Raw genomic sequence first — 11,758 nt, forward strand, 5'->3', positions numbered from 1 at the left:
GTCCAGGAACAGCCACACCTGTCTCTCCCACTTACCTGGCTCTTGTTTGTCTTTTCTTACTTGGTACAGGAACCCACCACCTTGGCACGGCATGAAAGTGCCTAATCAGCTGGCATGAGGGAGCGATGTTGAAGCCAATCCCAGACTTCAAAGAACTTTTTACTTTTATCCCCACCTCAGCCAGAACACAGAGATCTTTTCACCAGCTGCTTTTAGTATTTCAGCCCAGAACAAGGGTCTGCCTCAGTTTCAGGTACACCCCACCACGTTAAACCCATCTAGCCCTGAAGGAGACAGCAAAGGTTAGAGTTTCTTCCTGCAAGGTAGAAGTGCAGTTCTCTGGTCAGGGAAGAGAAACCTACAAAGAGAAACCTACATACAGAGAAATTAACTGAAGCAGTTTAGTAAACAGACTATTTGTTTAAACAAGACTTTATTGAAGACACTTTAGAAGTTCATGTACAAAACAACATTCCCACCCCCTTTTTAGGATGTTAGTCGCCCACTGGGAACAAAGCAAGTGCCTGGTGCGTGCTGTCAACCTGGGGACACTCAGAGGTTGCTGAGGAATCTACAGAAGTACCAAATTCACATAGTTTAGAGCTGGGCAATTTCAGCCTTGGCTCAGTTAGGACTGAAGGAAACTAAAGGACCTTTTCCAGAGACGTGTCTCCAGCAGACTGAACATACTGGCATCTGACAGCCTACACTGGCCTTACTCTGCCGTCAGGTCACTTACTTCTGCAGAGAGCAAGAGACCCACTTTGGTTTTGGAAGCGAAGAGGAACCAGCCCCTGGACTTAACTTGCAGTTTTTAATCTATTTCAGATGGTTCTAAGAGATACCCATCACTAAGAGCACAGTAGTATTTGCAGGAAGCATCAGAACAGAGCAGTAGCAATACCAAGTAAGAGAGTCAGCCACCTCGTTTTCCAAATACACCTAGAGAGTGGCTGGATATCACACTGACTATTTCAACTAGTGTATAAGAAAATCCTAGAAACACGGACATTAGTGGCACAAGTTAAATAGCAAGTGACATGCTGTTTCTGTAGCATACTGTGCACTTCTACCACGGTAGAGTTTCCCCTTGCCAGTCCAGGAAGGAACCATTTTCTTTTTCACCAAGACGGTCCAGAACGGAGAGAATACCTGGGATAGCCTCTTGCACCTGCATGGGAGCCTAGAGCAAATCAAGATGAGATTATTACTGGGCATATCCGACAGGAGAGAATCAAATGCATTTAAGGAGTTACTAGAATCAAGTGGGATGTATTTTCATGTTTCATAGTGTGCCTCTGCAACACGTGGAAGTGTATACGGTACAGTGGGTTCTTTCTCAAGGGTTGGTGTTGAGATATTAGTTGTTTACTTAAATAAATAAGTTTTAATTAGAATGGATTACTTAGGTTTATAATGTGGTGCGATTTGTGCTGTTTGCCTAGCTTTACTTGGCGTGAGTAGCTAGATTTGCTGAAGCCTTTAGGCCACAATAGAGTTAATTTCCTTAGGAATTTTCCTACCAGCTGGTACAATGCTGTGTTTAGTCTTGTAGTATGAGGAAAATGTCGATAACACACTGATGTTTTGGTAGTGTTTTCCCTAAGTCTGGGACTTTTCAGTTCCCCACATTCTGCCAGTGAGTACAGGTGCACAAGAAGCATAAACCAGAAGATAAGGAGGTGACAACCCTCAGCAGAGACTGCAAATCAACGAGACAAGAGCAGTCAACAGCTGGCCTGCCCGGACACGGAGAGGGGATCCAAGGTGGTGTTAGAAGACCCCAGACCAAAAATCACCATTGGACTAAAAGACGTGTGAACAGCCTGTGAGGGGTAGGTGTAGACATGGCAAGGGTATCATTGCCCAGGGGTGTCTTTGTTCGACATCCATCTCTGGAGGCACCCAGCTAGCTGACCCTTGCAATGAAATTATTTATTATTATAAAATCCCATGCCTGAGAGACTGCTGCAGGAAACCCAGGGCTGAGCTTGAAGAAGGGAGTGTGCCCAAGAGGAGAGAGAGAGAGAGAGACAGTGTGTGTGTGTGTGTGTGTTTGTGTGTGTGTGTGTGTTTGTGTGTGTGTGTGTGAGAGGAGTTGAAAGGGGCACCTGTCGGCTCACGGGGGTCACCCGCTGCAAAGGGACCCTGTTCCTGGCAGTTAAAGTCTCAGGTGGTGTGTGTGTGACTCCTTGAATGGGGTGTGAATGCTCGGGCAGATGCTTCTCTTCTAATAGTTGGGACAAGGGAGTCATACTTTCACATTTTCAGATAGCTGTCACTTACCAAGTTACCACCCATGTCTGTCTGAAGCCAGCCTGGATGCAAAGAAATGCAGAGAATTCCATCCGATTTCAAGTCTGCAGCAAGACACCTGGTGATCATGTTCAGTGCAGTCTACAAGAGTGGAAACCATCTATTAGTGTGGTAGTTTTACAAACCTTGAGCAAGACCTTAAGCCAAGCTAATTGGCACCTTCCTTCTACCACACTGTCTTCTGACAAATGAAGGGGCAGTAAGAGTATCACAGTGACTTATCCAGACTTAGTGGGGGCTTCATTCCATAAGCTTACTGCCCAAAGATGAAACTAAGTTATTATGGAAGATAAAGTAGCATTTGAGACTCCTAAGGAGCTATGGGGGAAATAATATTGACATAAGGACTCTGTTTTTCTGCAATAATCACTACACAAACATTCAGGTTTTTTACTTCTGAACGGGAAAACAAGCACATTAACAGCTTATGAGTAGGTGGTGTAGGAGAAACTGTATGTCTAATCTTGACTATTCGTACAAACTCAGTCTCTGGATGCGACAAAACTAAAAACTCCACCTCTCGCTAACTAGCATTACCACGTGCAGGTCAGTGCACCTTTTGTTGAGTTTCATGCCTCCTATCTCGCTTGGACTGGAGAGGAACACAGCTAATGGGGCACGCATTTGATGGCGTCAGTTCCTCCCTGAATGCCAAGTCCCTCTGAAATGGATCTATATCAGAGTAGTGATGGCGCACTTGTGAGCCTGTCCTTAAGAAGTCGGCATGCTTCCTCCAGATGTACAGTTTTCACAGGTCTCATTTCCATGCACATGAAGAACAAGAACAGTTCCTGTGTCAGACTATCCAAAGAAGTGCTGCACATCTCAGATAATCATCTTAAGCTCAGAGTGGTCTTTAATTCACAGGCCTACCCTAACCTGCTGAGAACAACCCAGGGAAGCCTACAAACCTTCGCTATCCTGTAGGGGTAGACCTTGAGGAACATCTCATTTGCCTGGACAAGTTGCATGGAGGCAGCAAGAGAGGACATATTGATAATAGCAGCTCTATGGCAGCCCATTCCTGTGCTCAGCTGGGCTGCCTTCCTCAGAAGGGGTAGAAACGCCTGTGAAAACAAGAGTTTGTTTTAATTTGGTCAGCTTGCTCTTGGCCCTTTCAAGGCAAGCCAGACTCTCAGGTTCTGCTCTATGAAGAATTGCAGTCCAACTCTATGCCACCAGCCCAGAATGGTGATGGCTCCCCAGACAAGTTGACCATAGGAAACCTTTGTATAACAGCCAGCTGCAAGTAGCAGGGACCTTCAGTCTCTTCTGCCCACCTCCTAACCCAACCTGTTCACTGAAGTGACCTCATACCAGATGGATTTAGATAAAAAGAAAGGGCCTTTAAAAAAGAGGATCTCCTGCTGCTCTCTAGGCATGCAGTTTGTTATCAGACCTGTTTCTGTTCAGTTCCAAGGTGACAAATGCTTTGGTTATGTGTCCAGCTCACTCGTGGAAAAGCCTCATATAGTATCATAGATGAAGCACAGTCCTCCCAGTTCTTACCTTGGTGACCATCAGCTGGGCAACTGTATTGGTTTCATAAATGGTGAGCATTGTCTCTGCTGTGACTTCCTCCAAGGAAGCAAGCACATTGATGCCAGCATTGTTAATAAGGCAGTTCAGACCTTTGTCTCCCACAATTTCTTCCACTTCCTTGACTACTTTCTTGATGCTGTTTTCACAGACCACATCTGCACAGAATAGTCAAGAATAGCCAGTGGTGAACAGTGAAATGTGTGGTTCAAATGCCGTCTGTCACTGTACAACACGTGACAAACCAAAGCTAAGTCATTAGTCTGAATGAGGACATTTAGGCAGTGCACGGAGATGACAATGCCTAGAAGACTTTACATAGATTCTATTTCCCCGGTGTTATCTTAAGATGAGGGTGATCATTTTCAGCTGCTGGAGGTCAGGTACAGCTACACCCAGGAGACCAGTTTCTTAAGATGCACTCACCTGACTTAGTTGAATGTACTTCTGTATAAGCCCTTTACTCACCCAGTTGGAGGAGCTTGATATTGCTGTACTGCTTGCTAAGCTGCTGGAGTTCCTAGGAAGAAGAAATTATTTAGGTTATCTTTTATATAGGTATCTATATTTCCATGGCTATTACATAAGACAGTTTGAGATCTGCACCTCCAGAATTGTAACTGCCATTTTATTTTCATAATTGGACTGAAGGCAGTGATACTGCTTTGCTTTCCTCAGTTTTCCTGAGAGCAAGATCAACTGTTCCAAGAAACCGGGCTCTTCACCTGCTTAGTCAAGATACCAGCACACTAGATTACAGTGTTAGTTCTCAGTGCGTATAACTCAAGGGTTGCGCTTGCAGTGCAACCGAAGGTCTTCAATCAAGCAGCTACCGTTGGCAGTTCCATGGCAGACCCGGTGCTTGGACTGCATTCCAAGCCAGTAATTCCTCACTTCTGTAAGAAAAGCGTAATTCTCCTGAAGCTCCGCTAGTGCTAGACATCAGGTCAGGGCAACAGGAATGCTTAAGAAAAGCCATTTGGAATTACTGTTTGCAGGAAAAGTTTCCTAGCGCGTTTCCCAGGGAAATTCTGTTTCCCAGCGCTCTCATTAGCTTCAATTCTTGTAATTGAAAGTAAAGCATACATGAAATCGGTTACATACACGGCAACTGTCCGCAAGAACAATTCTCTCTCTGCTAGATAGCTATAATTCAGTCATCTGTCTACTGACTCTCAGTAGAGGAATAACTAGTGTTCTTGGAGAAAATGAGTACTATACTGGTGTCGCTCCTGGACAAAGTGTGTCCAAATTGGATTTATAGGCCCAGCTGCAATACTTAGGTTTCTCTGCCATGTAGCCAAGTGGGAAGTGTGGCCAAATGTACCAGATGGATTACATTCTCCCAACTATGTTTAGGAGACTGAGCAACCCTGGCCAAACATTCCAGCTCAAGCAAATCCCTTTCTTTAGGAGCCCTTTGGGAATCAGGGTCAGGAGGGCTGATTTTGAAAGAGTAATTCTTTGCCACTTGGAGACACTTAGGGACTCCATGTCCTCTGTCGAGCTATAATGTATTACATCTTTTATCTCAGTTCATACTCTGCAGGATTCTCTCCAGGCTTGTTTAGAAAATTTGTTATCCCACCGAGGACAATCTACAACTCCAGTTAAGGCTATTAAGAGAAGGGGGAAGGAAGGAAGGGGAACAAGTCAGAAGCACAAAACCAGAAGATCTTCCTTCCTTTGGATAGGGCTTAACGGGATAGTTTTCAACAGATTAAAGTCCCAGAACACACTGTCTTGTTTAGTGATAGTCAGGCATGAAATAGTTCCGCCATGTCAAGGCCTGCAATAATTATGTGGCTTTGGACTGTCCTCTGGACTTAGTTTGACAGTATCACTTACTCGATAATAGACTCCAGAAGCAGTCTGGCTTCTTGAGATTTGTTCGTTTATTTATAGTCAGATTGCTTTACTCTCTGACAGAAACAAGCTACTAAGTTATGCTACAAGGCCAGAGATGTTTTGTATAGTGACAGCAACTGAGAGGCTTCTGAAGTGAGTAAGCAATATGTTCAATTAAGAACTCCAAACGCTGTAGCGTTAAGCATTCTCCAGAACATAAACAGCGTGGAATTACAATTACTGCATGCAAATCAGGTTCAAAATTCAATGGTTTTTCCATTTAGTTAATTACTTAGTTAACAAGTGACTCCCACTTCAGTGGTTTACGTTTCTCAGAAGCAGCTTCCAGGCATAAAGCTGACTTAGACAGCTTTGGTCTTCAAGAAGGTTACTCCACCTGATATAAACATAAACTGAAGAATCCAGTTAAGAAACCTAACAATTGCAGAAAAGTCTGGTCTTTTCCCTCCTGTGACTAGAAGGAACATGCGGAGAGGAGCACTGAGACAAGTTTGTGGCAGCGCAATCATATGCGGCCGTTTCGAGCCACCAGCCATGTGTGCTGCTTCTCCTCTTCCCCTACCCCAGGTAGTTTTGATCAAGGGATCCAAAGCCTCCTGTGTCCAGACAACTCTGAAATTATTACTGCAATGCGTGCATATACTAGCTATTGACTCCCCACTGAAGAGATAAGCTTTGCTGAAACTCACTGTGGTGGTCATCTATCAAATGCTTTGTTCCCCTGCCCCCTGCCCCATTAAAAACACAACAACAACAAAAAAAAAAACCACCAAAAACCAAAATCTACCCAAAACAACAAAAAACAAACCTATACCACCAAAGTTGTCTGCGAGTTTATTTTGCAGCAGACTTGTGCTCACTTTTTTTGTGCCAACACGCTAGTGCAGAGAGACTGCACCCGGGACGAATAGGTGCAGAAGTCCCAGGGAAGGCAGGAGCTCAAGCACAGCCTAACAGAGCCAGCGCAGCCCATAATAGCAACGCGTACATGAGAGTAAGTGAGCTCATTGGCGCTGCCGTTTGAAGTCCAGCTTGTGTTTTAATGTCAGTTTACGCAGTTTCAGTTAAAGACAGTAGGTACAGCCAACATATCCCAGGCTAAGTCATTTTTAGTTAATGCACTGTGAGAGCCAATTTAAAAACAAACAAGACAGACAAAAACAACAGAAAACCGCAACACAACCCCCTAATACTGTGATTAGCATAGTAGCTCTAGAAGTGCTCCGCACCTGAATAGTTACCCCTGAGAATCAACTCCCAGGGATTCCAAGAAAAATTTAAACTCTGATTAGCATCTGTTGTTTCCTGCTTGCTGATTTTAATTACGATTAACAAAGAGTCAGCCCACTCCAATTTAAACAAGATCCTCTGGCGCTCAAGGCTCCAGATACAGATTCATCAGTACACAGGATATTTATTGCTAGATTTCAACCAAGAATGTTATGTTGTCCTTGTCATTTAGCAAGATTTACTTCCCCTTCTTTATGAAAGCATTATTCATTTCAGTTACAACTCTTGGAAAGAACCTGGCTGTACTAGGCCAGTTGGAAACAATCAAGCCAAACAGCCTGGAGGCGGCTTTGTCAGGCAAAGGGTACTTGGGTACCCTTTCACATCATCCCGTTTGCGCTCCGGACAAAGTCGAAGATGTCTCGTATTTGCCCCTGTCTCTGTGAGACAGGCTATTCAGTGTCACAGTGTGCAGCCAACTCACTGTTTGATTGTATCATAGCTTACACCGAGCTGCTGCAGACCGCCCCAAATCCACAGTCCTCGCTGACTCAAGAAGAGCCAGACCTTAATGCTGTAGGAAGTGCAAAACACTTCCAGAAAAAAAAGAAAAAAAACAACCCAACAACAAAAAACAACACTGCAATAACCCAAAATTAGAAAGACTTCAAGAACGCTCCCTTCGCCTGATATAGCACATCTATCTTGCTAGAGCACCGCTCCAGAGATTGCTCAGCTGCTCTTCCCAATACACCACATGGCTAAAATATGTAGCAAAGGAAAAAAAAACAAAACCAAAACCTGACAGAGACAGCGTGCAGAAGCACCTCAGTGAGAGCTCTGTGTCTGACAAGGGAACAGACACAGCACTGTTAGTAACACTATCTCCTACTTCAGAGGAAGGGAAACAGCACATTAAGCCCTGGAAGCTTTCCAAAGCCCAGTAGAGGACTCTTGAGCGGCGAGGAACTGAACGTTTTCTTGTTCACCTGGGAACACACTTGGGTTTACGGGGAGAGCAGGAGGAACAAGAGATGCTCCTGTCCTGAGGTCCCATGCTCCGCTCTCAGCAGAGCCGAGCTGAGTACAGGAAGCACTGTGAACAGATTCACACCATGTCCGTTCGGATCCCTTCAGCTACTGCCCTTCCCCGAAAGCCATCTCTTCCTTCCACACTTTGGCAAGTCAGAGCGGGGACTCCAGGTGTAGTCTCAGACTTTGGGTCAGCGTTTTTTCCCTCTTATGGGGAAACAGGATGGGGGAAGAAAGAACAAGAAAGAAAAGCAGGAGGGGGGAAGAGTTACAGATGGGTCCATGAGCCCGTCCAGGCTGCCTAATAATAACTGTGGTTTTGTCCATCTGGAGCGCAAAGACAGGACGTCAGGATTATTTTGCGAGAGATTTGTAGCTGCTTCCACTCAGCGCTGGAGCAGCCCAAGCAAAGGCAGATCAGAATCAAAGTGTGGCTGAGGGAGTCTAGTATGGTGCTTTTCAAGGAGGGGCAGCGGTTATCTAGATGCGCCTGCAGGCCTGCTGCATGTTATCGTGTGATCTAAAGCCCATTTGTTAGGCAAATGTTCTGTGGAGGCCACCTAGGAACTCTTCAGCACAAGAACTCAAGTTATTACAACTTCTGCCAGCGCACACTCACATGCAAAAGCTTGCAGCTGTTCAGCATTATCCCAGGGTGAACAAGTTACAGGAGACATGCTGCTTTCTCCAGTAAGGAGAGAAAAGCAGAGTCAGACTCTTCTCCAGCATCTCTTTCTAAAATCAGGTCCTTAGGGGCTCTAGTCTGTCCACCCTTCGGAGGACTCCAAAGCATGCAGTCATCTGTGTAACACTCTGGATAACTCTCAGCTACCTGGGAATTGCTGCTATTGTCCCCAGGATGGGCGCTAGATTTGCCAGTAGCTAAGCATATTTAACCACTTTTTCTCCGAAAACTGGAAGGTGATTTTTAAAAGGCTTTTCATTTAAGCTCTTCCCATCCTTTTTCCCCTCCCTGCGTTCTGCAACAGGAAAATGCTGCTCTACCAAACCAGATGAGAGCCGAATTTAAGAGCAGTGTCCAATGTTGCTGTTCTTCAAGTTCATCCTCTGACCCAGGAGAGGAATCAGGGGGCAGTGCACTCATATTAAGCCAGATTTTTCATATGGTCACTTACCACGGAGCAAAGTGAGAGGAAACAAAATTAGACAGCTTGAATCACTGTCAAGAGAAAAAGCAAGCACTGACAGCTCAGGTGTGCGGAGAAAGAACAAGTCGCCCAAGTTTGCAGCCCAGTCTGCATGGGCAACAAACAGGTCTTAGCTGGGCAAAGCCCATCTCGTGCACTAAGACAAGTCTGCAGTGCAGGAACCTGAACTCTGGGTTTTCGAGATTTGACTGGAAAGTCAGTGAAGGCAAAAGGTTTCTCTCTGGGAAAGAAAAAACTAATTAAAAAAAAAAAAAAATCACTGAACCTTTGCCTTTCCTTACCATACCGCACTCAAGCCATGTTGCCAAATTGGATCCGAGCTTTGAGACAGTCCGTCATATGTGGTGCAAAGACTCATTGCTGGAGGCTCAAGCACGTCTGCGCCTGCCCTCTGACAGCCAGAAGGGCAGCGGCGCGGTGGAAACACACCTCAGAAGGTCAGAAAGTTTTGTGCCAACTTTATGCATCGCAGATGGGACAGACGATACTAGCGAGACGACTACAATACCTTTAGCAAAGATTTCCCTTCCTTGTGGAGTTTCCAAACCCATCTGTTAGAAATATGCTTTCAGCTGGCTGCAGAGGTTTCTATTGATGTACTGCCAAAAGCACAGCACATGGCCTAGAGGACCTTACAAAGAACAAAAACCCACCCTGATCCACCAAGGACAAACTTTATTTTCTTTTTTTTTTTTTTTTTTTTTTTTGGAGGGGGGGAGGGGGTGGGGAATAAAAGCTGAGGACACCCCCCATGCAGCCTGCAGGATCGCCACGCGGGGTTACTGGAATGTGGCCCCTGGCCAGCTTCCTGCCTACAGGAGACACCACTGCCAGCAGTCTTTCCAGGCTTCTACCGCCATAAGCGAGGCGTGACCCAGACTCTTCCCAGGCACACTGCACTATTTGAAGGCTTTATTTCATCCTCTGGTGCAGGTTTACCAGCCTTTTTGCTCAAGATTTTTAAGTACTGGCAATGCAAAAAACCTCACAAGTTGTGTTAGGAATCGGCCGCGTAATGTTTCTTGGGAAGTTCTTATTGAAGGAACCGTTTCACTTCTCCATGTAATTGATCCAAGAGCATTATAATGAGAAATCACTGCTGAGCACAAGGGCCAATTGGTGAGCGTCCTGGTTTGAGGTGACAGTGCGAAAGAGAACCTCCCTCAGCACCAGCTAAAGCAGCTTTAGAACAAACAACTAAGCAGGGAGATTTCTATCTAACAACAGGTCATATGTCTGTTCTGGTTTCCCGTACCACTACTGCACCGTGCTGTTGTGCAATCACTAATAGGAAATACGCCTGGGACGAATGCCCGATCTTGTAACAGGAGTTACAAGGGAACAGAGTGGCAGTGAATACCTGTTCAGGAGCTCGTGTAGTGCAGGAGGGGGGCTGAGGGGGGAAGCTGCCGGAACCAGCGGCTCTGAAAGGCAGTCTGTGCACCAGATTTCAGCCATTCGATTCAGTAATATCCTAAATGTGCCTTTGTGCTGCAGAGATCGTTTTGACAATAAGAAACAAAATTAAGACCGTTTCCTTCAGCTTGATAAGCACCTGTAGAGCAGCACAGAGCTACTGGAGAAGGCAGTGGTCTGAGCGCAGGCGTTCCCTGACCACCGCTGTACCACCGTCCTTGAAGCGGAGCCATGGCACTGTCTTTTAAAGTTTTTGTGTAGCTACGCAGCAAACAAAGTTGCTACATTTTGTTTATTGCTAGCGTGGGGTAATCACAGTTTGTACTGAAAAGAATAAAATCCACCATAAGGGAACAGACATCTAAGCTCTGTTTACCTCTGCACGTGCCAGGGAATTTGTCTTTCGCTACGGCAGCCTTGTGCCACGCTTGAAATAGGGGAGATGCAGAAGCAGGGCTTTTGGTATCAATTCTCCTACCGAACGCCTGTGGCAATACACAGCAGGTTCAGACAGAGTTGAGAGCTCAGCTTCTCGCAGCTCTGAGGCTCTAGAGTTCTCCTAGGAAAGGAAGAGGGTTATACCTGCGTGAATTGCTGCACTGCCCGGGCACTTACCGAGGAGAGTCAAGATCAGACTAGAGATGCGACAGAGGACACTAGCGGCCGCAAAGTGAGGGGACTGATAACCCTCATTACCAGTTTGCCTCCCAGAAGTTCAGGGAGAGCCTTTAATTTGTCTGACAGTCATTTATAACAGTCTAGGGATGGGGAAGGAGTCCAAACACATTACTGCTGTGCTGTAGCAGCAGGAGTGCTGGCTGAGAGGGGAAAGGGCTGAGAGGGAATTCACCAGCAACACGTAACAAAAGCTACCATGTTTTCAGCAGAAGGCTCAGCCCAGCCAAGAAGGGCCCTAAGAGGAGTATTTAATTCATCATTCATTTGGGCCTTCTCATTTGTTGCAAGTCCAGCGGAGAAAGGGAAGAGGCAGAGAGCTCCTTCTGGGGACACAGACACAGCATGTAGAAGAGACAAGGAAAGCTGTAACGGGTGTCACCAGGAAGACTTCTGGGAGTGGACTACCGCTGCAGGGCTCCGGGTCTGTGCAAAACCGGAGGAGGACGCACTTATCTCCAGCTGCAAATCCAGCGGGAAGCTCGGCGGCTGGAGGCAGCGGCTGGCAGGAG

General features: G+C 46.0%; 1 protein-coding gene across 1 annotated transcript in view; it reads right to left on the reverse strand.

Annotated features, from left to right (window-relative positions):
- Nucleotides 1-986: 986 nt before the first annotated feature.
- The window catches only part of LOC104290557 (uncharacterized oxidoreductase C663.09c-like), a 13,291-nt gene continuing 2,519 nt past the window's right edge, over nt 987-11,758 (reverse strand). Inside the window, exons 2-7 of the mRNA XM_009889670.1 lie at nt 11,050-11,130; nt 4,324-4,375; nt 3,826-4,013; nt 3,228-3,383; nt 2,287-2,397; nt 987-1,183 (exon numbers count right to left, since the gene is read on the reverse strand). Coding sequence (XP_009887972.1) covers nt 1,070-1,183; nt 2,287-2,397; nt 3,228-3,383; nt 3,826-4,013; nt 4,324-4,375; nt 11,050-11,130 — 702 coding nt within the window. The 3' untranslated portion in view covers nt 987-1,069. The remainder of the gene's footprint in view (nt 1,184-2,286; nt 2,398-3,227; nt 3,384-3,825; nt 4,014-4,323; nt 4,376-11,049; nt 11,131-11,758) is intronic.

This window comes from Charadrius vociferus, unplaced genomic scaffold, assembly GCF_000708025.1.
Source record: "Charadrius vociferus isolate BGI_N301 unplaced genomic scaffold, ASM70802v2 scaffold477, whole genome shotgun sequence".
NCBI classification, from domain to species: Eukaryota; Metazoa; Chordata; class Aves; order Charadriiformes; family Charadriidae; genus Charadrius; species Charadrius vociferus.